Consider the following 26687-nt stretch of genomic DNA (forward strand, 5'->3'; position numbering starts at 1 on the left):
TCCAGAAGGAAAATAAGCCAGGTGCGTGGCAATGGGAATGGAGAAGAGATGAAGAAAGTATAGCAGTTTTTTACCTTACAGAGATGGGTAGGGTGGTGAGAACTGACCTGTCTAATGTCAAGTAACTCTTCTTCAACCCAAGGATAGAGAGTAAACCTCCTTTGAAATATATTTCATTCTCATGTGCTGAGGGTCAAAACGCCTTGTATATACAACCAAAACTCATTTACTTGCTCTAACTTTTGTTGAGTACATGCTACATTCTAGGCACTAAGAATACAGAGAGGAAAAGATACAACTTTTCTCTGTAGAAACTTGAGCTCCCGTTCTTGTTCAAAAATTTTCCTCATACTGATACAGATCACATATGGTCATGATTCTCTTTATAGATACCTCCTATGTGTTTTAAGAGATTCATTCAGTAAAGACTTACCAAGTGACCACTGTGTTAAAAGCATTGTGTTAATCACTAGAAGTCAACTGTGGATAAGAAATACTCCTTACTTCTGAAATCTCCTGTGGAAGACTATATCACGGTACCTGCTGGTCTGCTCCTTGGTTAGATAAATGATCTGAATCCCTTGTCTCTTTTTACATTGTCCTTCTTTTCTTCCCTGTTGGCCATTTGTGTTTCTTTTCTTTGATTCCTTTCCCTGTTTCTACCTTGACCAGTATATTGTGCTCTGCAAGTCATTCCTCTGGTTCATTTCTAAGTAACATGAGCTGTATTACCAGGCCTTTCTTTTCTAAACTTAGGCACGGGAAGTCCTATGTCCTCATATATTTATCCTATTCTTTCAGGATTTTAATTTTCTCTATTGCATTCTTCTGTACTACTGTTGTTTGCTTGTTTTCCTTCTTCTCTTAGGCTCTTCTTTTTACACCTGACCAAGATGATTTTTAACTTGAGTCTTGTCATTCAGAGAGTTAGCAGTAGTCCCCCAAGTTTGCTGTGTCAGTCAGGAAGGTTCCAACGCAGTGAAACAGGAGTGAGCTTCACAGACATGCCTGGACCCAGCATGTAGCTGCTTCCCTTTGCTTCTCACTGTCAGGACAAGCTACTTATCCTGATTGTTTCTGCTGCCTTAGTTTCTTCATTTGTAAAATGGTGTTGATTACCCCTCATGGTGAAATAGTAAATAAAGTTATATAAGATAACTAGCACATAAAGTAGGACTTCCAAAAGGTCAGCCTTCTTCCTTCCTATGGAATATAGTAGTAACACCTGGGCACCCAGGTGGCATTCCTTAAATTCCTTTGCAATTAGGGATCTCTTCCAATCTCTACTAACTAGAGACTCATACAACGAGGGCTTGATTCCATGAGGTTTTGCCTCTTAATTGTGTAAAAGAATCATTTAAAACAGTACACTGAAAGAAATTTGCTGATAAAGATATCAATATATCAGAAGGTGTTTTAAAATTAACAATCCAATTAAATATTTTTCTTATTCTGCCATTATCTGTGAAAACCTTCCTCACAGATATTTCGGACCAATGAGGTTCTCAAGTGGGAGTTTTTCTTCATGCTGTGTAGGGAATCACCTAGGGTGTTACTTAGACATTCCTGGGTCCTACCTTAGACCTTTGATCTTGAGTCCCTGGAAAACCTAGTCATCTTTATGTTTCATAAGTTCTCTCCAAATGTTTTTGAAGTCTCTATGAATGGAGAACCTCTGTTTAGAAAATATTGAACAGAATGACACAATGAATATGTCTTGTTTATTAAAGAACCCCATTGTTTAAGGAAAAGCTGTATGTTTACTGAGTGAGTATAGGGGGATTACATGACCCCACTCTCTCCTTGATCCCAGGAAACCTCATTACATTTCTGAGGGTTACCTTTTAGCCATGTGAACGACATATCACATTTCTGCTTTCAGTTTGCTAGACTCTGTACATTGTTTGAATCTCAAAAATACTGATTTTTTTAAAAGATTTTATTTTTATTTATTTGAAACAGAGAGCGATCACAAGTATGCAGAGAGGCAGAGGCAGGCATAGAGGAGAAAGCAGGCTCCCCGCTGAGCAGAGAGCCCGATGCGGGCCTCAATCCCAGGACCCTGAGATCATGACCTGAGCTGAAGGGAGAGGCTTAACCCACTGAGCCACCCAGGCCCCCCAAAATTCTGATTCTTTTAGTAAGCATGTAGACTCTATTAGGTATACTCACTTCTAGATAAAATAGGGAATGGACAATTTTAGGCAGCCACAAAAGCTACAGGGGGCTTTGACAAACATATACACAAAGAACTACTTCTTTGTGCAAGAAGCTGTAGTGATTCTTTTTCCCAGAGGAATTATTTCTAAGAGCTAAACATAAGCTAGCTAGACTGTGACCCATGACACAAAGTCTGAAAAGAAATTAGAGGGACAGCAGATTTTTATTTTAATGCCCCTAAACTTTAGTTTCAGACAAAACTCACTCTTAACAGGAGTATCCTCCAAAAACATCCACTGGCATTCCCTTCATGGATTATTCACTTTGTATGAAAAGTGAACACAGCTGATACCTTCTTATTGACAAGTTGTTTCCTCATTTTATGACTTGACCATGATTTGAGAAATGCAAATGGAAAAAATAAAGCTATTTCATCAGAATAGTAACAGCACTAATAATTCTCTTGAAACTTTTAGTGCCTAGATAGTAAGTGATAAGGCTTTGATAGATCATCTTCCCCACAGGATGTTGGCCACATCAATAAATGAAAGCAGTAACTGTCATGAAATTAGAACAAAAATAAAAAAGTAGATTAATGTTTTAGAGACAGTATGTATCAAATAATCCAGTATCTCAGTTTTATATGAGAAATTATATTTCTGATTATTATTTGTAAGCCGTACGCGTTCTGCATGCCCTACAGTGGAAATTAGGGACAAAGGAAGAGTTATAAATTCAAAAGCATAATCAGGTTACAAATAATACATAAAGTGTGAGTGTAGATGATTCCAGAGTAGTTGATTGACTTTGCATTCCCAGGAAGAAAAACAATGGTATGTAATTTAAATGAAAAATCTTGTAGATGTTTTGCGATTATGTATAACGTTAAAGGGACAGCTGAGAAAACTAAAAACAGAGTGCAAGGAATTCTAATTTTCTGTACAAGACATGAATGAGCTGTCTCATGGTCCTATTTAAAACCAGGGTGTTGCTATTTTTAAGAAAAAGAAAAGAAATCTACCTCTGCAAAAGGTAAAACAAAACAAAAGAACCTATGAAAATTAACTAAAATAGGTTTTGTGTCCAAATGGCCATAAAAAGACTAGCGCAAAGTGGCTGAGGCTTCCTCAGTTGACGCTTGAAAATACCTTTCAGCATCGGAGTGCTGGGGAATGAGCTTGAGGACACTGTCATCTTACAAACGTCCACAGCCGCCATTTTACTTTCTGCTTTTATTTTTCCTCAGGTCTCATCTTGTAAGGTGTCTCGGCCTCCTCAGTTTCTCTTGTCAGTGGTTCCCCTGGTTGCTGTCCCCAGCGTTTTTCTCTCCTTGACCTCCAAATACTGAGAGTGGTATTTCGGTGTTTGGTTTGCCACTGGAACCTTTCGCGTGTAGTGGGAATGAAGCATTTTGTTGCTTGGATTCACTTCAAAGGTCAAACCCAAACACACATTTTCCCCGGCAGGAGACCAACCTTGTATGTCCATCAATGGCAGCAGCATCCAGCCAGCGCTGGGCATCTGAGACCCAAGCACACCTCTGTGCAGCTGGTGAGGTGCCTTCTGTAAGCCCCTTGTCCTTACCTTTCAGTTCCACTCACCCCTTTAGATCAGACATTGAGCTCCCAGCCCAGGTGAGGTAGTCACCTTCCCAATGGTCCCCAAATGCCTGGCCTCACCACAACCCCCTCCACTCCATGAGCTTGTGTAATACTACCCACGTACTCCTCTCAGGGCACAGCTCCATTATTTCCTACTGTTCCTCCCTTCTTATATTCAGTACAGGCTGTCTTAGCTGGTAAACAAAGCCAGGAAGCGAACCATAAAGCCTCCGTTTCCCATACCTCTCCTCCTCTACTCCCGAACCTTCACCTGGACTTCAGCCCAGCTACATGAGGATATAATCACAGAGATGTCTTTGTGCTCTCTGCCTCTCTGTCTTCGCTCATGAGGCATCCTTCTATTGGAATCTTCCCCTTCCTTCAAGCTCATTCATATTCCACCCTCTGGAGAGGGGCCTTTCCAAACCTCCCTGTTCACTGTCCCCACAGTGGGTTCTAGGGCTCACCCATGCACTTCATGTGGCTTCTGGTGTCAGGCCCTGAAGGCTGAGGCTCCAGTCTTACTCATCTCGAATTCCCCTGCAGATACAGTTACAGCACTTGGAGCATAAAAGGTACTCGGTAAGGGATTGTGACTGAAGATTATGAAAACTAATATTAGCATTAGCCCATGATTAGGATTGCCCAAGCAAGTGTCCCTTCCGGAAATGCTTCCACCATCAATTCCTGACCACTTTTCACATCCCTCCCCACCTCTGGGATATAACTCTGAGTAGTGTCATCCTCTGCCTTTTTCTCCTCCTCTCCCTCTTCTTCATCCTAGTTATGAGGAGTGAGGAGGGGGCCCTAGAGCTCTGTGCTCCTGGATAAACCCACAGACCCTACCCCAACCTCCACATCTCCCCTTCACAATCCGGATTCATTGTAATCCCATCAGGATTCATTGCATTATGCCTTTCCCAACAAGCCCAGGTATCTAGCTCTCCCTCTCCCCCTCAACCTTCACTCCTATACCACTCAGTGCATCCCTATCCGTCTGGCTCTGGCCTTCCCCACCAGAATAGAACTTCCATGAGGACAGAGGTTTTGTTAGACCCATTTGTTCACTGTTGTATTCCTGAAATAGTGCATGGCACCATTGGGGTACTCAATAAAGTCTTGTAGAATAAATCAAGAATATTGCTCATTTTCTCCAACATTTAGGGACAGCCTAGTACTGGTCACCATTATGCAGATGGCCTGGGCAGCCAGGCTGTCCCTGGGCTATGCCTAATGTTCACTTTTCCTGTCAGGAAGGCTTCCCGTTTTCTCAAGGGGATGCCGTCGTGGTGTTGGGGCCACCGCCACCGCGGTCAGTAGCCCCAGGCAGCCGTGATGACTTTCATGACCTTCTGAGCTTGCGTCCTTGGGTCTTCTGGAAAAATTTCTGCAGCCAGTTCAGTAGTCAAAATTGGGCCCAAACCTCAAACCAGTGGCTGGGCACATCATGTTCTCGGCCTGGCGTGTGCTGTTATTTAGTTTAACATCAGACACGAGGCCAAGACTCACTATTTTCTGCTAAGTTGGAAACCCACTGAATACAGCATTGGATAAAATCATTCCCTTTCTTTTGAGGGTTTTCATGTGGGATGTTGTATCTGTGACCTTACTGAAAGCAAGTTCACTGGAATACCGCTCTTTTTAATTTTCTTGGTCGTTGTACAAAACAATCACCCAAAGCCATCACTAAGAGTTAGTAGAGGGGGCATCTGTGAAGATTATGCTCTACAGTTTCAGCAGACTGTCCCCCTCCATCTATGAAATGTTTAGCTTATTCATTATTTTAACAAATATGTTCAAGCCTAAATAATACCCCCTATTGAATGTATGCATTTGAATATATTCCCTTTAAAAGGACCTACATGTACAGTAAACTCTAAACAGAATGTGCAGCAAAAGAGGGGGAAAAATGCCTTTCCACAAAGAATTGGAAATTATACCAAAAAAAAAAGGAATAAAAGTTCATACCATTAGAAACCTGGAAAGAAAATAACAAGACAGAGGGGAAAATATGAAAACAACTCTTTAGCCAAGCAGTTTGTAAATTATACTATTAAATTCATAGATTTGCTGGGGGGGGGATAAGCTATCAGTTATAGCCACATTCTGTCACAAATTATCATCTGTCCCAGGCTGACAGACAGCTCGCAACTACATGTTTCCAAAAAAACAAAAGTGGAGAAAAGAGCATCCGGTGGAAGGGGGTCATAAAGATGTCAATTTGCGGAAAGGCTGGAGGGGCAGGGCAGGCAGACAATGGCAGGAATGGTGGGTACTGGGTGTGAACTTGGAATTAGTGACTCACACCTCCGTGAGATTATCTCAGTGGGGTGACTTACTTATTCCATCCCAGCCTGTACTTGCTGTTGTTGCTTCCCGGATCAGCCCTAAACCCGGACATTCCAATCAACCCCCTCATCCTGGGGCTGTCACCATGATCTGGTGGCGGTGCCCTGCAGCAGGCAAAAGGAGGGTCACTTACCACCAGCCCCGGCCAACCCTCCTCTCCTTTTCTGAGCTGCTCTCCCATTCTGCATGATTGCCACCATAATCACATTGCAGCTGTGTCCTGCAGAGATAGAACATTTCATTTTCTTGACCTGCAATGTGAAATGAGTTAAAAGTAAGTGCTAAAGAATGATAATACTGAGCTTATGCTAGCTGAATAACAATGGACTCGCCTGCTTCCCAAGGGAATGAAAGTCTCGGAGGGGGTCTCTTTTCCTGTCTCAAAGATGGGTAGAGTATTCCTCCAGTTCTCACAGGACACAGGCAAAATGTGGGCTAAAGTGAAACATAACCAGTTGTTTTTTAACAGAAGCAAATGTGACCGTTAACAAGACAAACTTCCCTTACTGAGGGTTTATGACGTACTCTGTGTGTGTGTGTGTGTGTGTGTTTTAATGTATTTCAGTCTTTTAGGCTAAGAGAAATCTTTCTGTATTTCTTTCCCAAGTGTTGTATTAATGACATAATTTACTTACAAAGAAATTCAGTGAATTGGTTATTTACAAAATATATTTGGGCCATTTGAAATCTACTAACTGGTGAGATCAGTGGGACCGCCCCCAGTATGCCAACATTTGGAAGAATAAAGCCAATTTCATTTTATTTTATTTTTTTAAGTTACAAAAGAGGGACGCCTGCGTGGCTCAGTTAAGCAGCTGCCTTTGCCCAGGTCATGGTCCCAGATGGAGCCCTGCATGGGGCTCCCTGCTCTGCGGGAAGCCTGCTTCCCCCTCTCCAACTCCCCCTGCTTGTGTTCCTCTCTCTCTGTTTCTCTGTCAAATAAATAAATAAAATCTTTAAAGTTAGAAAAGAAATCAAAATTGGAAAACATAGCCCCCTTTTTCACTTTTGTGCATTTAAAATTTTTATTTTAAATATTTTTTTTAATTTTCATCTTTTTGTAACACACATTTTATCTTTAAATCTTTCTTAGCAATTTATTTAATGTATCAGTATCCTACAAATCCACCACTCAGTTCCAGTGGCATATTAGAGGGGTATACATAAGATGTAATTACACTAAAAAATAATAAACATTAACAGTCTCAATGGTTATCTGAATAATTAGTGTGAGGGATATTCATTTAAATAAAGACTTCCCCCTAAAGTCATCAGAAATAAAAACTACCTAAAACAGTTTACACAAAAGGATTTGTATTCAGTAAGGTGTGATTTTTACATCATGATGGCACTCATTATAATTGTCTCTTTGATTGGAACGCACATGTGGATGGAAAGTCACCTTCTGTACATGAAATTTATTTCATATATAGATATACATGTGTGTACATAAAGGGGATTGTGTATGTATTATATAATACATGAATATATGAGGTTTGCATTAAATATAAATACTACTACATGTGGATTACATAATGTATATATAGCTAGGGGTTGAATTGTATCCCCCAAAAAAGATGCATGGAAGTCCTAACCCCCCCAGTACCTCACAACGTTATCTTTTATTTTGTCTTTTGTTTTTTTATTTTTGACATTTTTCTTTTTTATTCTTAATTTAATTTAATTTTTTCTTTCAGTGTTCCAGGATTCATTGTTTGTGCACCACACCCAGTGCTGCATGCAATACATGCCCTCCTTAATACCCACCACTGGGCTCACCCAACTCCCTCCCCTCTCCCCTCCAAAACCCTCAGTTTGTCTCTCAGAGTCCACAGTCTCTTGTGGTTCATCTCCCCCTCCAATTTCCCCCAACTCACTTCTCCTCTCCATCACCCCATGTTCTCCATGTTATTCCTTGTGCTCCACAAGTAAGTGAAACCAAATGATAATTGACTCTCTCTGCTTGACTTATTTCACTCAGCATAATCTCTTCCAGTCCCATCTATGTTGATGCAAAAGTTGGGTATTCGTCCTTTCTGATGGAGGCGTAATACTCCATAGTATATATGGGCACCTTTTGCCTTGTGTGTCTCCCCAGTCTTAACCAGCTTCATCAGGAAAATGGCCACAGATGGGTTCAAGAGGCAGCCTTTCATATAAAATCTTAACATGAATAACTTTTGAAAGAAATGTGGTTTATATGTTTCCGATGGAAACAGATGGAAAGTGAGAGCTTGACACAGTTTCCCTGTGATGATTCATCTGAGGACAGTCTCAGTCTAGAATGCACCAGATATAAGGATGGCTAACTTTTTTAAGAATCAGGTGACGCACGAATGGAAAACCCAACGAGACGGTAGAAAGGGTTGGTCTCAATATTCAATTTTAATTACATTTTTTTACCAAGAAAATTCTAAGGCAAATTTGGACATAAAATTCCTACTTTAGAATGGTCTGTCCCGGCGCCCTAGGGAGGGTAATGGCACAATGCCTCGGGTGCTCAGCATCATCACGTTCTGGTTAAAAAGGGTAGAAGCCCTTAAAAAATAATGGATTCTGTTTAGTGAATTGAACGTTACATTCCTAATATTTTTTTTTTGTCCTGAACTCATTTAGCAAAGGAAATGGATATTTCATCAGACATAGATTTGACATTCCATCACATTATACCATAAACAGGACAAACGGTGTTTTGGAAATGGGAAAGCGGGCACACAAGACAGTAGCCACTGGAAGGCTCTGGTTATCTCATTTAAACAGATATTAAATGTGGGTGCCAGTAGTGTGATCATCAGCTGCCTCCCACTTTGTGAATAAATTGCTTAGAAGGAGCCTTTTGCCTACCAGATGTGACCTAGATTCAGATTTCCAAAGGCAGGGGGAAAATCTCTATTGTGTTAAAAAACAATTGCTGGTAAAATGCATGGTAAATGAGCTTATCTCACTTTTCCAGGTGTTTGGGCTAATATGTTATGGAATTACTGCTTCACTTATGAAAAATAATTGAGGAAGATGTTTCAGCAAATCAAATTTGGATAAAGGCTTAGGATAGCTATTGTGTTTTTAGCAAGTTTTTAAACGGCAGAAAGAGCAAGGAGCCAATAGAGATAATAAAATACAAAAAAACTGTTTGAGAAGAGTCTCTTAGAAAAGGGTCAGGCGTGGGTGTGCTACCCAACTTATGTTATGGTTTTGTAAAATATTGAAGAACAATATGAACAATTACCTTCCTTTCAGTGCATATGAAAGCTGTGGAAAAAAAATCAAAAGCTTGTCTGTCTGCTGGCTCTGATAAGTCTTCTTACTCTGTTAAATGCAGCAAAATGTTTAAAAATGTAACATCTTTATTCTCTTACCCATCGTCTGTCCTTTTTCATTTCCTTCCACCTTTAGGAGCCGCCACCCCAAAGCCAGTCCCAGAACCCGAGAAGGAAACAGACCATACTGTCAAAATTGCTGGAGTCATTGCTGGCATCTTGCTGTTTGTTATTATATTCCTCGGAGTTGTGTTGGTGATGAAAAAAAGGTGAGCTCCTAGCTATTGCCAGAAATGCGGTTCTGTCCCATTGTTTGCCAAGTTGCTTCATGCATGTGAAAATATTCAGTTATTGAATTGGTTTTGAAGACACACCTGTGACCCTAATTGTTCCTATTTCTCATCTAGGCTTCAAAGTTATGGGACAAAATTCAGAGTAATGATTGTGGTGTTGTATGACATTGCCAAGCATATCATGCCAAGTTAATATAAGGCGATGTGTCTTTTCACACATTGGTGCATAAAGTTCTGCAGACTCTTTCAAGACATTTACTAATCAGGAAATTTTTAGTGCTGATTACAGATGTATTAACACATTTGCTGTTCTCAAGGACACGAGAAACCAGAGTTTTCCTTCTCATTATGATGAAGATCACGGTGATGACCGAGTTTATTGAGCCCGTGTTATGGGCAGGCAGGCACCATGCTAGGGGTTTAATCTGCACGACACCAGGAGAAGGACACTCTTGAAAAACAGCCTAACAGGAGCACAGCCCATGGTATGACTCAGGACAAGAATAAAGCACATTGGATGTTATCGGATTGCTCTGTTTAGTTGAGGGGTGGTCTGGGAGAGGAGAAAACCCAATATGGCTATAATAAGCAATCTTCGCCTCCCACCCTTGAAAAATATAAAGTGCCTTTCGTGTTGTAGAAATGGTACAGTGTTCAACTTATATAAAAATTATCAACATAAAAATATAGATAATGATATCTTAATAGCTTAATTTTTCCCAAACATTAATAATACTCAGACCTTAATCCTTTTCTCTGTAGTTTAAAAACAATTATAGGATGGGAGTAAGGTCTTGGATGGTAGGAGGTGAAGATGGAGAGGTCAACAAAGCAAAGTCTTGACGGTCTGGTCTTATCTGTCATCTAAGGGGGCTGGACTTGGTCCTGAGATCCACTGGTGGCCTTTAAAAAGCAGGTAGTGATGGGATGTCATTCTAATCTTAGAAAGATTGCTCTGATGTTAGGATTGAACACAGTGAGGAGGGAAAAGAACTCAAGTCAAGAGGAGCAGTTGCATGAAGAGCGACAGCTTTAGAAATATTAGGAAGTAAGTTTTAGTGGCCTTTTGGAGGGAGAAGCAACAACATAAAAAGAACCTAGTTCCTGGCTGGGACAATTTAGAGGTGATATTACCAATCAGAAAATGTGGAATATGGAAAGTAGAACATATGTGGGGACTGAAGATTGGAGAGGTAGGTGGTGTACTTTTTTAGTTCACCGTTCCCGTGAAGTTCAGTGGAAACTTCCACCAGGCAGTAGATGTGCTGCAACGGACTTAGAATAACACTTCCCACAGTCTGGTCATCAGCCTTTGCCAAGCTGACACCCTGGGTTTGGATGAGGTCACTCAGAGTCCCTGTAGAATGAGAAGGAAGTCAAGGCTGAAGAGAAAAACTTGGGTAACGCAGTGTCTAGGGGGTGAGTTCATATCCACATGTATACACGTACGTATGTATCTCTTCTTGCTTTGTCCTTCATCTGATGTTTAGCCCTTGCTCTGTCCCAGCCGCACATGGTAGTAGTGGGCCCCCATCGGTCAAGCGCTTTCTTCCCACCTGTTCTACCACTTCAGTTCCTTTCTTTTTTCCACCGATCATTTAATTTCTCTCCTTATTTTTCTTTACATTTTTTTTCTTCTGATGAGATCTTTTAAGATCCACTCTTTCAGTGGGGCTCCTAGGTGGCTCAGTCAGTCAAGTGTCTGCCTTCAGCTCAGATCATGATCCCGGGGTCCTGGGATCGAGTCCCATGTCGGGCTTCCTACTCAGTGGGGAGTCTGCCTTTCCCTCTCCCTCTCCCCCTCCCTACCCCTGATCTCTCTCTCTGTCAAATAAATAAAATCTTAAAAAAAAAAAAAAAATCTACTCTCTTAGCAACTGTTAAATGTGCAACCCAGGGCTGTTAACTGTGGTCACCACCCTGTGCATTTGATCCCATGACCTATTAGTCGTGTACTAGAAGTCATTTCATTTTTATTCTTTTTTCTTTTCATTTTACTTTTCTGCAACTTTCTTTTCTTTATCCTTCTTTTATTCTTCTCTAGCTATTTGTCTCTTTAGTTCTTGCCTCCTCCAAGTCTCTCTCTCTCTCTTTTTTTTTTTTTTTTTTTTGGTGGTTGTTTCTTACTTCTCCATCACCTCTTAGGCATTTTTTTCCTGAATGCCCTGCCTTGCTCCCCACCCCAGTGGTTATGTAGATAGCTTATCTTTGCTGCCAGTGGTTGATCCCATTTTTTTTAATACTATTCAGTATAAATCTGAAGCAACACTAGGCCTTTCCATGCCTGGAAATACAAACTAAACATTTTGAAGAGATTTATTTTTAGTTGAGGGAATAGGTTGGATTCTTGTGTCTTCTGGCAAACTCTCTATGAGGAATAGCCTGAGACTACTAATCCAGTTGCCCTTGTGACCTTAGCTAAATGTCATTTCATCCTCTAAGGATCTATTTCTGCTGGATTAATTCATTATTCTACCTAGGTCTCTCAGGTAGTCATGGAGGTTATGTTATAAATTATGCATTTGAAGAGCTTGCCTACAGTAACATATGGTCTTGATACACCATTAGACTAACTACCAATAACTCATATCAAATTTACATGATTATTTACTAAGTTCTAATCTGAAAAGGGTTGTTTTCATAGCACATACCACTTTTGTTTGTGCTTTTTCTGAAATACAGACCGTGCTCTCTGGAAAGAAAATTTGCCAATATATCATGCCTATAAATACAAAACTTCTAAAATTTAGACCTGAATAGTCATGTGGTACAAATTTTCATATTCAGTAGGAATTCTTAAGAAAATTCTAGTTGTTTGGGGTTTTCTCTAAAATTTTAGTCCCAATTTTAAAAGCTATATTTTTAAATCGTTAAAACATGATATTAATCATGAATAAGTTGTGCGTGTATCACTGATCTGTAATAAGCCACACGGTTTGGTTAGAAGAACACTGAATTGGTTTTTTTAATGAGGCCTAATTGCTGTATAACATTACATTAATTTCAGGCATACAACATCATGATTCAATATTTGTATGTATTATGAACTGATCACCATAATGAATTTAGTTACACCCCTCATGACCTTCTGACCCCCCCCACCCCCACTTTGCTCACCTCTCACCACCCCCAAGAGAACACTGACTTTAGATTTGGCATTCCTAGACCTGTATTTTAACTACGTTGGTGGTTCTGAACTTCTCTGGGCCTTAGTGTCCTCATTTGTAAATTGAGAAAATTATACTGGATGATCTCTGTTCCTCCCACTTCCAAAATACCAGGTTTTCTCTATGCCACAGCCTCTGATGACACCGTATGTGTGCTATTCTCGAAGTACAGTGGGCGGCTCATTGCTGTATTTCGTTATTTAAACAAAGCCTGTAGCTCTTTCAAAGGCTGCCTGGGTTTGGTCGGCCCAAGTCGGAAAGTGTGACTCGGTGACCCACTTTTAGCCCTGTTTCCCACCGTGAGACAGGAGGCCCTCAGTGAAAAGGAGGGAGCTGGGAGGAAAATGAAAACAGGGAAGGAGGGAGAGGGAAGGCAAAGAACTGCTCCAGGTGTGGGGTTCAATATGTCATTAGTCATTTTCGCTGGTTAAAACCTGATGCTAACTGGACTCCGGTGCCGTTCCTGCACTAGCTGGTTAGCTCCCAGTGCTTCTGCCCTCGGCGCTTGGCATCAGCCAACACAGCTCTGTGTCGTTGGTCATAAAGACAGACTGGGCCCTGGAGACAGTGTGGTGGAATGTGCCCATCAATATTTCTGGAAATACGATGGGAAGTCTGTCCTGCCCAGGGAAAGTCACTAGTTACCGTCAGCATCCCGGCCAGGTGGGCCTGAGCTCCTGAGATTCGGGACGGCGGGGGGGGGGGGAGACAGCAAATTTAATTGGGAGGCATCGCTAATTATTAGCTTAGCTAAGATCACGTTGCTTTCTGAAGGACTGGCCTTCTATAAAAAGTAGTTGCTGAAGGTAGGCCTCTGGGAGAATGGGTAAAAGCTGTTCAGCTCAGGCTAACTCGTGGAATTCTTTGAAATTGAGGTAATAATGGCTAAAAACGGAGATAACCATCAGTTTTATTTGGCTATAATGTTTTATAAACCTATCACAGATGAATGACTGGTTGTTATTTTGTTGATGAATATTAATCCATTTGAGCCTTGCTTGGACTAATATAATATGAAACCATCTTTTCCTTAAAAACTGTTAAAAAACCTTTACATTTATTTTTACTTTACCTGCTAAGGAAAGCAACTTATTATTATTTTCTCTTTCCCAAAAATATGTGTTCTTTTGAGGTTGCAGTGTTTTGATGCAACAAATGTTAAGAAAGGGTATAAGATGGATATGAAATTAAAGTTTCATAGAGTCATAGGATGATATACAATTAACTCTTGCACAATGTGGGGGTGAATGGCGCAGACCCCCCTCACACATCCAAGTATGAGGGCTCTCCCAAACTCAACTTCTGATAGCCTACTGTCAATTGATAACATAGTCAATTAACACATATTTTGTATGTTGTATGTTTTATATACTATATTCTTATAATAGAGTAGGCTATAGAAAAGAGTGTTATTAAGAAAATCATAAGAGGGGCGCCTGGGTGGCTCAGTGGGTTAAGCCGCTGCCTTCGGCTCAGGTCATGATCTCAGGGTCCTGGGATCAAGTGCCGCATCGGGCTCTCTGCTCAGCAGGGAGCCTGCTTCCCTTCCTCTCTCTCTGCCTGCCTCTCTGCCTACTTGTGATCTCTCTCTGTCAAATAAATAAATAAAATCTTAAAAAAAAAAAAAAGAATCATAAGAAAAATACATTTACGCTACTCTACTGTATTGTGGGAAAAAATAGTGTGTAAGTGGACCCACACAATTCAAACCCATGCTGTTCAAGGGTCATTTGTATTCTCAAAATAAATATAAAATAAGTTTGAGCAAGAGATACTTGGTGTTTATCATTTTTCATCCATGTATAATTAAATATATTTGTGAAAATGAAAATACCTGCATTTTCAACATTTTTCATAGGGAATAATTTATCTCAATAACATGTTTGACAGGATTTAGTATACAAGCACCATCAATTTTACCCTGATTAATTATATTTACTATTGTTTCTAAAATTGCTATAGATCTTTTAGAAATTTGAGGACATTTGTATTAATTAGAGTAATATTCCTGTTTCAGCTACTGTGGTAAATAGAAATTAGAGAAGTTGTAGCTCAATGAAAATAATTAAAGAGATATGCATTCTTGGCCAAAATAGCAAATGTTAGCTTTTCAACTACATGAACACCTGTTTTAGGTAAACGTGACTATTTTAATCCTGAAGCACAATACCTCTACCTTCTTTCCAGAACATATTTTAACAAGTGTACATTTTGCAAATCCAGCACCTGTCATTAAATATTTAGAACCTATTCTATTATATTTAAACAATACTGGTACCGAGAGAAAAATCTCAATAAAAGTAGGAAGTATTTCTGAAGACATCATGAAACAAAAAGATAAGAGAGAAAATTTGATGAAAGCCCAATTTTCAAAGAGATGCTTATAGTATGTGGCTGGAGGCAACTTGACATTATCTATAGTTCTTCTGCTATACCTGTTGACATATGCGATAGGAAATTTTTTCCACTATAGCTCAGTGCAAGCTTTATGTGGAAAATGTCTTAAGTCTGGATGCTCTATTGAGAGTTTTGTTTCAAAAGCACATTTTCTGGAACCACACTGAGAGAGTCTTACATAGACATTGCTTTATGATTATTATTTAGAGTATGTGCAGCCAGATAAAGAAGCGGATGCTGAGATTTTTCCGCTCTGAAACATGCTTTGGCATGCAAGGAACGGGATAGTTGGGTACATAAAGAAGTATGGATATGTCACCCTAACCTATCAATCAGCTAATATCCTTCAGTTTTCTAGATGGAAACTGGATGGGTTTGTGGTCCAGAGGTAAGTTAAACAAACTGAGGCCTCCTCTAACCCAGACTTGATGTGATTATCCTAAGAGCTCCTATCCTAGGAGCTACTTCTGGACTCAATCTAATGGTTTGACTCTTATGTTCTATTAAGGGTTCTTTGGGAGCTGCTTATACAGAAGATTTTATTTTAAACAGAAAGGTGGGGAATATAGGCATCAAGTTTTTTATTTTATTTCTATTTTATAAGAGGAAAGTATCAGAAGATGGTAAAGGACAGTCGTACAGACCGGGTCTGAATCCCCGCTCCTAGCTGGTAGCAGAATGAGTGTGGAGCAGTTACCTAACCTGCCTGAACTCCGTCCGCAGCGGGACGTGTGGCAGTGAGGCTATTGGGTCTTCGTAGGGCGCCACGGAGATTAAGGCAGATAACAGGTACACACAGCTGGTGCTTGACAAAGAATAGCACAGGGGCCCAGAAGTTTGGAAAGTTGTTCAAGATGACAGAGGTCGTGCCGGGGGCGGGGGGAACGACTTAGTGAAAGTGGGTGTGTGCGATTGTTACCCACTCTGCTATCTGATAAGATATCCACCGCCTGTGGCCACAGCACGCAACTCAGAGAGGTCTCCGGCTCTGTTAAAACGGAGGTGCCTTCTTCGGGCAATTGCTGGGACCGGCACCGTCATCAGCTTGTGGTGGTTTACCATTGCTGTGAGTCTGCAAATGCCTGAAACTCTGCCACCGTGGTTTAATCTCCCTTTTGAGCCATCACAGGAAGAGAGCTAAACTAAAGCTTTCTCCACTTCCATCTTTACAGAAGTGTTTTGTAAATCCTTTCAAGGATGTGTATTTCATGTCATTTTTTTCAGCCGTTAAGTTTCCTTCGGATAATTCACTAGAGGAAGGATGCTGCATCCTTGTCTGGTTGGGTGACTGAGAGAACTTTGTTGCGTTTGACGGTGAGCTGTGAACCCAGGGAGGGTTTTACGCAAGCCTTTCCTCCTCGGAGACAAACCCTAGAGTCTGGGAGCGGCACGCAGGTACCAGCAGTCCCAAGCTGCCCGCGTGCATGCTCCGTGGCTTACAAGGTGCGTGATCATGGGCAAGCTTCTTGGCTTTGTGTCCCTCGGTCTCCCCAGGTATATATACCAAGGCCATAAGAGTAGTAGTTACTCGTAAGAATGTTAGAAGAAGAAAACAAGTTCTTACCATCAGAGTGCTAGCCCCAATAACTATTAACTGTATTAGTAATATACATAATCTGCAACGTTAGAATATGAGCAGTGGCTGATTCTAGGTTCAGTGCCAGTGCGTGAATGCTTCAGAGCTCTTGTTTCCATACTCAAGAGACAAGCAAGGACAAGGGCTTGTTTCTCCTTTAGAGGGAGTCCACCTCTCCTTTGCCCAAAGAGAACATGGGTCTTTAATCATGAAGGTAGCAAGGAACGCAGCTACCAGGAGAAAGCTCACTGTCCCTGTAGCTGGAAGCCAGGCCTTGGTGCAGATGCTGTAGTGATGGCACGAGGGAAACCACTCTTGGGCCAGACTCACCCAGGAGTGTGTTTTCTGCTCAGGCCCCTGCACAGTCAAGAGGAGGGCTGGAATATGGCTTACAGAGAACCAAGCCGAAGTCCTGGGGCCTCAGTACTGCTGTTCTTGGGATTCCTGCCTAAGCCCCCAATTCTTCTGAGTGGTCATAGTCTTGGCATTCAACACAAAGACTTTGTGTTTCCGAACCTAGGAGACCCAGACCCAATAAAGAGCCGAGTGGTCTGCCTCTGGGGTCAGACCCAAAGTTCAGCATCACTCTCCTCTGCCTGCTGAATAGTGTCATGAGTCTGTTTGGACTCCCTGCCTTAGAGCCTGCTCAGCCAACTCCCTCAATTCCCAGAGGTCAAGGTCAGCATCCAGGGCCATCTGGAGTGTGGACCCTCTTGCCTTGTCACCAGGCACCAGCCGGAATCTACACACATTGAACAGGGTGCTTACCACCCATTGCAAGGGACAGTTGTTCTGCTGGTTGGTAATTTTGATGCCTGTAACTTTCCCACACAGCTCATTTTGGTCCGAACCCACTAGCATAACTTCTTTTTTTTTAAGATTTTATTTATTTATTTGACAGGCAGAGATCACAAGTAGGCAGAGAGGCAGACAGAAAGAGAGAGGAGAAAGCAGGCTCCCCGCAGAGCAGAGAGCCCGATGCGGGGCTCAATCCTAGGACCCCGGGACCATGACCTGAGCCGAAGGCAGAGGCTTTAACCCACTGAGCCACCCAGGCGCCCCCACTAGCATAGTTTTTTAAAAACTTGTTCTTCTGGTCTCTCTTACCTCTGAAGCTCAAGTCTGATGGTACCTAGAAGGAGGTTAAGAAGGGGTCCCCACAGAGCAGAGAGCCTGATGTGGGGCTCGATCCCAGGACTCTGGGATCCTGACCTGAGCTGAAGGCAGAGGCTTTAACCCACTGAGCCACCCGGGCACCCCTATAAAGTTAATTTTTAAAGAGTCTTAATAAACATTACTGAGGTAATGAGGAGAGGAATACTTCTCTCTCTCTCTCTCTGGCCGACCTCAGCATTACAGATGCAACACTGCATGAAACAGTGTATCAAGGTGAACAAGAGAAGGTGTGGTTCTGCCCAGTGCCCTCACAGTGTGTGTTTTAAAGTGCCTCAGGCCCTCTGGAGGTTGGTTTTTGTTGCTATCATTCTCATATGTACTGTTTCCCCATCAGCATGGCTGTGGGAGAACTGAAGTGAAGCTCTTTTTATGGGTTGTACTACAACAAGCAAAACTTGACTTACTTATTAAGTTCAACATATTTCTATTTGTTTGTGAACACAGCACAAAACAGAAAATTGGCAGCAGATGTAGCCCCGGTTATGATATCTAAGAATGGCCCGGATGCTCGCTCGGACGCATGCACTTCCTGAAAGTTAATTCTGGTCCCCAGGCACCCGCCCGAATGCCAGAAATCCATCCCGTTGGGTGCTGGGATTTGGTGCTTTCCTTACATTACAGAGCTCACATACTCTCTCCTTGCAAGCAGGCTGTTGTGCTCCGGGTCCCATCTGTCTTTTCCATTAGAGTATAATATATTAAGGACTGTGGGGTGTGTGTATGTGTGTGTTTCTAATGGTCTCTGACACCCCACTCTCCTGCCCTGCAAGGTGCTCTGTGGTAGTAAGGGTCTGGTGTATTTCACAATTACAGACAAAAACTCTTCTTTAATGCAAGCCCTTCAGGGCAACACTGGACTTTGAATTGCCTTGGTTTCTTATTTATATGAGAGATGTCCATTTTATAATAGCATAAGATATTTTTTTAAGTTTTCTGCAGTGTGGACATTCTGGTGGACAGTTTCCCCTATTTTGAATAGTTTGAATAACAATTACTTACATTGTTAATTTGATATGTTAAAATAGTTTAAGTGATTAGGGATATATTTAAATTCAGATACAGCCTCATTGAAAGAAAATAGTTCATAACTATAATTTACTTTAATTGTTATTTATTTTTAAATCACCTCTGAAACACTTTTTTATAAGGCGAGTGCTCCTTTAGATAGTTTTCAGAACCAAGACCAATTTAGGCAAAAATTATTATTCAAAAAATGAATAAACAGCTTCAGGATGAATTTCTTTGATACTACGAGCATGGCTCCTAAATAAATTAAAATATCCAATTTGTTAGTCTTCCTTTCAGTGGGTTTACAATGGAAATGTTTAGACTCCTCTCTTGGGTATCTCTGCCAAGGCTCTTTGAAATTCATACGGGTTTTCTCATTTCCAGTCCTTTGACTGCTAACAGCTCTCCCACTGCATCCTTGTATGGAATTGTGCCTTCGGGTGTGTGTTTGATAGGAGTGTATGACAAACTTTGGTTTGCTGTCCTTATGTCAGAAGGAAAACATTAACAGAAACAAAATCAGGAAAGAGCCCTTTACTGAACAGATTTGTGTAAGTATGTAGTAAGGGTATAAAAGGGTATAAGAAAGGCCATCTCATTTGTGTAAGTATGTAGTAAGGGTATAGAAGGGTATAAGAAAGACCATCTCAAAATGGTTTTTCTTTTTTCCCTGACTCACTTAAAAACCTGGGTGGTGGGTTTGGAGTCATCACTCAGTCACTGAAGAAACTGACCATCCCTCAAAGAGAATAGGCCCGTTATGAGTGCCTGGTTCATAGGTATGGCCTTAACCTTTACTAAATGGGAACGGAGGGAAATCTCGGAAATAGATTAAGATTTCGAAAATGAAGTACTGACATTCCTAACTCAGTGGCTGTCATCTGGGAGCAGTATTGCCCCCTTAGGGGACACTTGGAAATTCACGAGGGTGTCTTTGCTGAGAATGGCTTAATTGAAGTTGCATCTGTGGGTTTGTGTAGTTTTGTAGATAGGATACCTGAGATGTTTCTTGTATAAATTGTCAAGCCAGGGTTGACTCAGAGTTCTGCTGTTAAAGGTCACAGTAGGTACAGTTTAAAGGTCACAAGATGAGCCAGGTGAGTAAAGGGGAGGCCCTTGGTGAAGTGTGTGTGTCTCAAGAAGGCACCTGTTGTCGGCTTGAATTAGGTATCGTACAGTGACACAGATCTTTCTGCCCTTTCCATCCCAAGGAAGCAAGAAATCTTAATTTCTTTCATTAAATCTTCTCCTTTTTATTACTGACAACTGATCAATTTCTAAATTTAAATTTAGACCAAATAAAACGGATATCTACTCACTAATTCATGATTCCTAATTCTATTTTAAGTTTAACCAAGCAAAAGACATCGACAGGACCACATTTTAAAATTCTTTATCACCTGTTTCTGGCTACAGGTATTGTCTTATCCCAGAAAAGGACAACTCCTTGCCCATGCTTCCCCCCTGCCCACATTCTCATTAGTCCCTATGATGCTCTCAAATAGTGAATCCAGTCCTCAAAGTATTTTGTGAGTAGGTGGTTCCTATTTGGAAACATAATAACTAAAGCTTCCCTGGAGCTTGTTGGTGATGTTGCCAGGTGGTGTGGATTAAGTGTGTCTCTGGTTTACAACTGGAGTCTATCCCTGCTTTCTGCCTTTAGAAATACTGTTAACTACTGTCTGTCTTTCTAATCCAGGTTTGAGATCTCTGGACTCTAGATGAGCCCCAGGAAGTAACAGCTTTTAGAGTGTTTTCACTGATAAGATTTCACCTAAATCATCTTTCTGTTCTTTTCAAACAATTTCCGCATTGGAAGAGAGAGTACAAGGCTGCTCCCAGCAATGCTTATCTTTGTGGATGGGTTCTTGGGAAGGAAGATGGCCCACACCAACAAGGCCTTCCTTCCTAAGGTGACTTCCTGATAGAATGTGCCTTGAATGCTTGGGTTCTCCTGCTGCTTAGTCCAGCACGGACAACACAGCCAGGAAACGGCGAGTTTGTGTAAGAACAGGCTCTGTGGCGCTCTAACACCGTACATGGCTATTGATTTCCTTATGCTGAGTCTGAGAAGGAGTAATACTTACCAATCTGATATAATCAGAGAATAAAGATAGTGTATCTCCCCTGTTTCTCCTTTCCCCCTGCCCCAACACACACACACACACACACACACCCCTTTATAACCCCTATTTAAGAAAGAGAATCCAAATTTAAACAAGCTCTGATGCCCTGTAGCTTTGGACCTGCCCCCTAGTCTGGTCCAGAGCATGGTGACCCCGCTTGGTCTTGATGTCAGGCTCCAGTTATGAAAGGTTCTGTTGCTTTTGTCTGCAGTGAGTTCCCGAGCCCTAGCGGCACATCTCACAGACCTGCCCCCATCCCCAGCCCTGCCATCCCCACCCAGCCAGCATCTAGCACCTTCACAGAAGCCCACAGAAGCCTACAAGCCACATCGCAGTCATGCCACAGCTCGCTCCCGAGGGCCGGGCCAACCCACTTTCACTCCTTGGCAGGAAATTGCTCAGGTGCCTGAGCTCCACTGGCTTCACTTCAAGAACAATTTAATTTTCTATGTCCTAATTGCTGGTGTCTGAACGTAAATGACCCTCCATTTGGATCTCCGAACAGCTTCTAACTCTTGTCTCTGAACTTCTCCCTAAATTCTAAAACTGATTTAAACAAAACAAACAAAACAAAACAAAAAAACACCTGGGCCTTCAGCAAGTCTAGCTTATTGAGTGTCCCCTCAAGTAGGGACATACTTGTCAGGCTCTGTCACTCCATGGTCAGCCTGAAGTGTCCCTCTGCTGTCCACAGCTGATACCAGATTGTTAGTGATTAGTCCCAAGGGAAGCCTGCCAAGCACAGAGGCCCTGACAATGTTTTAACAAAGGAATACAACATAAATAAATGGTTCTTATTCTATGTGCCTATTTTATTTTGTTGATTGAGACTGATACAAAAAACAACAGGGACAACAAAATGTAACTGAAGTTATAAGTTGCTAACTGAAATGATGAATCATTATGTGAGGGGAGAAACCAGCTATAGGAAGAATGTGGTTGATTCACGAACATCATTAACAAGTTCATTTTCAAGGGTCAGAATTACAGATCTGATTATGTGCAGTGTGACACTCTTTATTGATATTAAGGTCCTTTTGCTAACACAGAGAGTTAAAGGACGTTACCAACAATTATTTTAATATCATGTGTTCTATGACTTATAAAATTTTGAATTCTCAAAATATCTTTTAATAACTATCCTGACCAGAGCATTAGCTTTAGCATTTTCAGTTTAAATTGAGGGCACTCGACAATCATTTCTGTTTCAGAAGTTACACTGCTAATTTTAGTGATAATATGTGAAGAAGTACAATTAAACTGGAGAGCTGAGCAAGTAACAAATCAAGTTAAGCTAAGGTAAATGAAATAGCCATAATGATGATCCACAGATTAAGAGAGAAACTAACTAGAATAAAAAACAAACTAGATTTTTGAATTCTAAAATGTTGTTTATTAAGAGGACTTGAGCCCACAGGGAAGGAAGTCTCTTCCTGAGTTAATTCTGCGATTTGGCAAACACAGTCTGCTAAATTTATTTCTCTAGCAACATGCAGTCCCTTTTTGAGGTGTGCGAAATGGAAAATGTACTAAAGTGGGACCCAGAAACGCAGCCCTACTGTTTCCACTTATAAAAATATCTTCCTGGGTATATACCCAGAAGCAGACTCAAACGGATGTACACCTGTATTCACAGTAGCATAATGCACAATAACCAAATAGGTGGAAACAACCCAAGTGTCCACCAACGATTCACATATAAACAAAAGAGATACATCCCTGCAGCGGCATGTTATTCAGCCTTAAAAAGTGATGAGAGTCTGACACGGCTACAACCTGGATGACCCTTGAGGCCATTTTGCTAAATGAAATAGGCCAGTCACAGAAGGAGAAGTGCTGGAAGATTCCATCTCTGTGAGGCATCCAGAATGATCAGACGCATAGAGACAGAAAGTGTGGTTGGTTGCCAGGGGCTGAGGGGAGGAAGGATGAGGAGTCATTGTTTCATGGGTGCAGAGTTTCAGTTTGGGAAGATGAAAAAGTTCTGGAGGCAGATGGGCTGTTGGTTCCCCAATGATATGAGCGCCCACATGATACTGATGAACAGTACACGTTAAAACAGTTAAGTTAGAAAATGTGTTTTAGGGGCGCCTGGGTGGCTCAGTGGGTTAAAGCCTCTGCCTTCGGCTCAGGTCATGATCCCAGGGTCCTGGGATCGAGCCCCATATCGGGCTCTCTGCTTGGCAGGGAGCCTGCTTCCTCCCCCCTCTCTCTCCGCCTACCTCTCTGCCTACTTGTGATCTCTGTCTGTCGAATAAATAAATAAAATCTTTAAAAAAAAAAAATGTGTTTTATGGGTTCTCCCACAATAAACAGTGTTTTACTACTGGTAGACAGAAGGATGTCGAGGCAGCTCCTGAACTCAGCACTGCCCTCACCATTTTTTAAAATATTTTTAATTTTTAAAAAAAATTTTTTAAATTTTCATTTTTTTAATTTCTTTTCAGTGTTCCAGAATTCATAGTTTATGCACCACACCCAGTGCTCCATGCAATACCTGCCCTCCATAATAATAAAGATTTTATTTATTTGACAGAAAGAGATAGCGAGAGAGGGAGTGGGAGAGGGAGAAGCAGGCTTCCAGCCCAGCGGGAAGCCTGACACGGGGCTCGATCCCAGGACCCTGGGACATTGACCTGAGCTGAAGGCAGACGCTTAATGACTGAGCCACCCAAGGGCCCTTTTTTTTGGTGAGATTTTATTTATTTATTTGACAGAGAGATCCCTCATCATTCTAATCAACGCTCAGCCTCAGAGCGCCAGCCCAGCGCAGCTAACAGTGTTGTACACGGGGCTTGTAATGGTCAGCCCTGCGGGCTGCAAGCCTGGGCTGTCCAGGACGCTTTCTTTGCGCAGCTCACAGTAAGAGAATGTGGATGCTGTCGATGCACGTTTCCCTGACACTGGGAGGGCCATATTCAAAGTGTGCAGCCAGAAGTATCCCGACATTTTTACTGACTGTGGTGGCAGTGAGGAAACCATCCAGTGCCTCTGAAAAGTAGCTCCTGAAATGTTCCCAGAGTACCCCTGAGGCAAGGCAGGGTGGCCATCAACTTGGAACCAGCAGGAGCACATGGGCCTGGGTCACTGGTGACACACTGAGCAATTTTATTGTGAGGGAAGAAAACAGTATATCTCCCTGCACTGTCTTTAGACACCACAGAGTGAGACGCACGTGGTGCCAGGCCAGTGGCTTACACGAACGTCAGTTGTTTTATTTTCTTTACTAGTAATGGTGACTGTGGCGGAGAACATCTACAAACAGAATGGGAATGTGTCCAGCATTCTAGAAGCTAACAGTGCTTCCAATCAGATCCACATTGCTCCCCTCACGCAGGCCTCAGAATTTGTGTAATTTTAGTTTTATTTAAAAAAAAAAATTCAGTATATGCTGCTTAAAATTTACAGCTAGGGTTCCTCTTGCTTGAATGACGCTTCAATTAGCGGATCCTGAATTATTCTCTGGTTTGACGGTTTCTAAGCAGCTTTTCTAAATGGCTCTGAGTTGACTAGAGATTCTCTGAGGGCAGGAACTATGGCTTAATTATCTGCCATTACTTACCTGGACTACATAACTGTTTGCAGGTCACTGAGTAAATGAGTAAACGTTTGGTCATACCATGTGTGAGCCCCCCAGTGCTCTTCCTACCTCATGGCCCATCCCTGAGCTTTTAAAAGGGGCTCGGCCAACCCCACACTTTTGCTTCCTATCCTTACTGAGGGAAGGGACAAGGCCTATTCTTGCTTCCTACTCTCTTCTTCTGGCAAAACTCCTTTCCCTGAACTCCTTTTAGTGCCTGGAGTCACCACGATGAAGACAGGGCCCTATCCATGGGGTTTTGCTCAACTGTCTTACTTGAGGCTCTATACTTTTGTGTCTGTGATGTGTGGCATCTGTAAGAAAACTCGTACAGAGTCTGTCTTCCCTAGAAGCAAGTTTATTAACCAAAAGAGGTAAGAGTGACCCCAAAAAGGATAAAAATAATTTACCTTCAAATATGTAAATTGTTATGAACACATCCATGAGTGAACATGAGTCGATTCTTCTAAATAATCAGTCCCTTTGTATTACTTGCTACTTATGTAATAATAATGATAACAGCAATGGTAACGATTCTTAGTCAATAAATGTCAAGCCTTTGCCTCGTACTGGGCACCACTCTGAGTTATTGATGAGCATTGGTCCAGTTATACCTGTAACGGCTCTATGACATAGGGACTGTGACCATATTTTTACAGTTCAGGAAGATGACACAGAGGAAAGTAAGCTGTTTAAGGTAGCAGGGTGAGTAAGCAACAGAGCCGGAGGGGAACCAGGCCACCTGCCTCCAGAGCTGCCATTCCGAACCGTTATGGCTCTATAGTCGAGATGCAATAGAAGTAGAAAAAGACGAACCCAATACCTACCCCCTGAACTGGAAAGAAGCCACAAGAAAATCTTGTGACCTCCCTTGTACAAGTATTGTATTTCTCACCTCACATATTTTGTGAAAGAAGAAAATCATACCCCGTATGGAAGAGGAGGTCCGTAGAGCCAGACCTTGGCTCTGCTCAAGGAAAGGTCAGGAAGCAGAGAGGGGACTCAGCACCCCGGGCTTCTTTAGAAGCCTTCGAAGCAAAAGGCATCCTGGCAGGCTTGAAATACACAGCAAATGACGGGCTGTCTTCATGTATAACTGATTTCCAAGCCCCGCGGTACACGCATCGTGAAAATCCAAGGTAATGTGGCAGCCTCTCTCATCCAAATACAGTAACTGCTTGGTGTGGAGATCCTGATGGCTCCCACCTCTTCTAGCCCTTGTGTCATGAAGCCTGTGACTCCAGCAAACAAGTCCTATTTCTGCTGTGTGTACACTGCACTATGCAAGAGAGTCAGGCTTGCCACTTCTCAGCATGACCCCAATCAGTGAAGCTTGGCTTTAAGACTCAGAAGTCCACAATTAATCCCGTTTCCAGCCCACAGAAAAGACTGGAACTCATAACCAGTTGTGTAGTTATCCCCTGTTACATGCCAGCATGCTAGGTTCTGAGAGCTGCCCGGCTGCGGACAGAAGATACTTCAGCTCTGTGTTTCAGGAGAAGGAAGACTCCCTTGCTTGCATTGCGAGAGGCCCCTGGGGCGAGAAATTCAGTGTCCTGGCGGAGAAGATCACAGGCAGTCTGAGGTTTGAGCTGTAGCAAGCCCGATACGGGGGTTCCACACAAGCTTGACCCTTCCTTTACAAACACGCAAGGCTGTGTGTGTGTGGTTCTCCTACGTGGAAAGTTGCATAAAATGAACGTGATACAGCAGCTCTTCTTTTTTTCTTCTTGTCTTTGCTAACATCGTATGGCATCTGACACTGAGATAAAGATACTTTCCAATGATATAGGGAGATGGGATGTTAAGTCTTGGAAGTGATTGATGCCTTGCCATTTTGGCTGGCACTGGGGCTCTAAACTGATTTTCCTTCCGGCTCCGTGCCCTTCCTTGCTTATTCCAAGTTGTAAATACTCCCATCCATACTCTCTTCTGCTGAGCAGACACAGTCTTGGGTTCCCAGCTCTGGACAGCACTGCATATGTTTCTAGCACTCA

The 26687-nt window shown here is 42.0% G+C and overlaps 1 protein-coding gene across 10 annotated transcripts in view; it reads left to right on the forward strand.

Moving 5' to 3' along the window:
- The window catches only part of PTPRM (protein tyrosine phosphatase receptor type M), a 780862-nt gene that overhangs the window by 547872 nt on the left and 206303 nt on the right, over positions 1 to 26687 (forward strand). For all 10 annotated transcript variants that reach the window (XM_044243376.1, XM_044243377.1, XM_044243378.1 and 7 more), the window contains one exon: positions 9504 to 9636. In XM_044243376.1, coding sequence (XP_044099311.1) covers positions 9504 to 9636 — 133 coding nt within the window. The remainder of the gene's footprint in view (positions 1 to 9503; positions 9637 to 26687) is intronic.

This window comes from Neovison vison, chromosome 3 (genome assembly GCF_020171115.1).
Source record: "Neovison vison isolate M4711 chromosome 3, ASM_NN_V1, whole genome shotgun sequence".
Taxonomy (NCBI): domain Eukaryota; kingdom Metazoa; phylum Chordata; class Mammalia; order Carnivora; family Mustelidae; genus Neogale; species Neogale vison.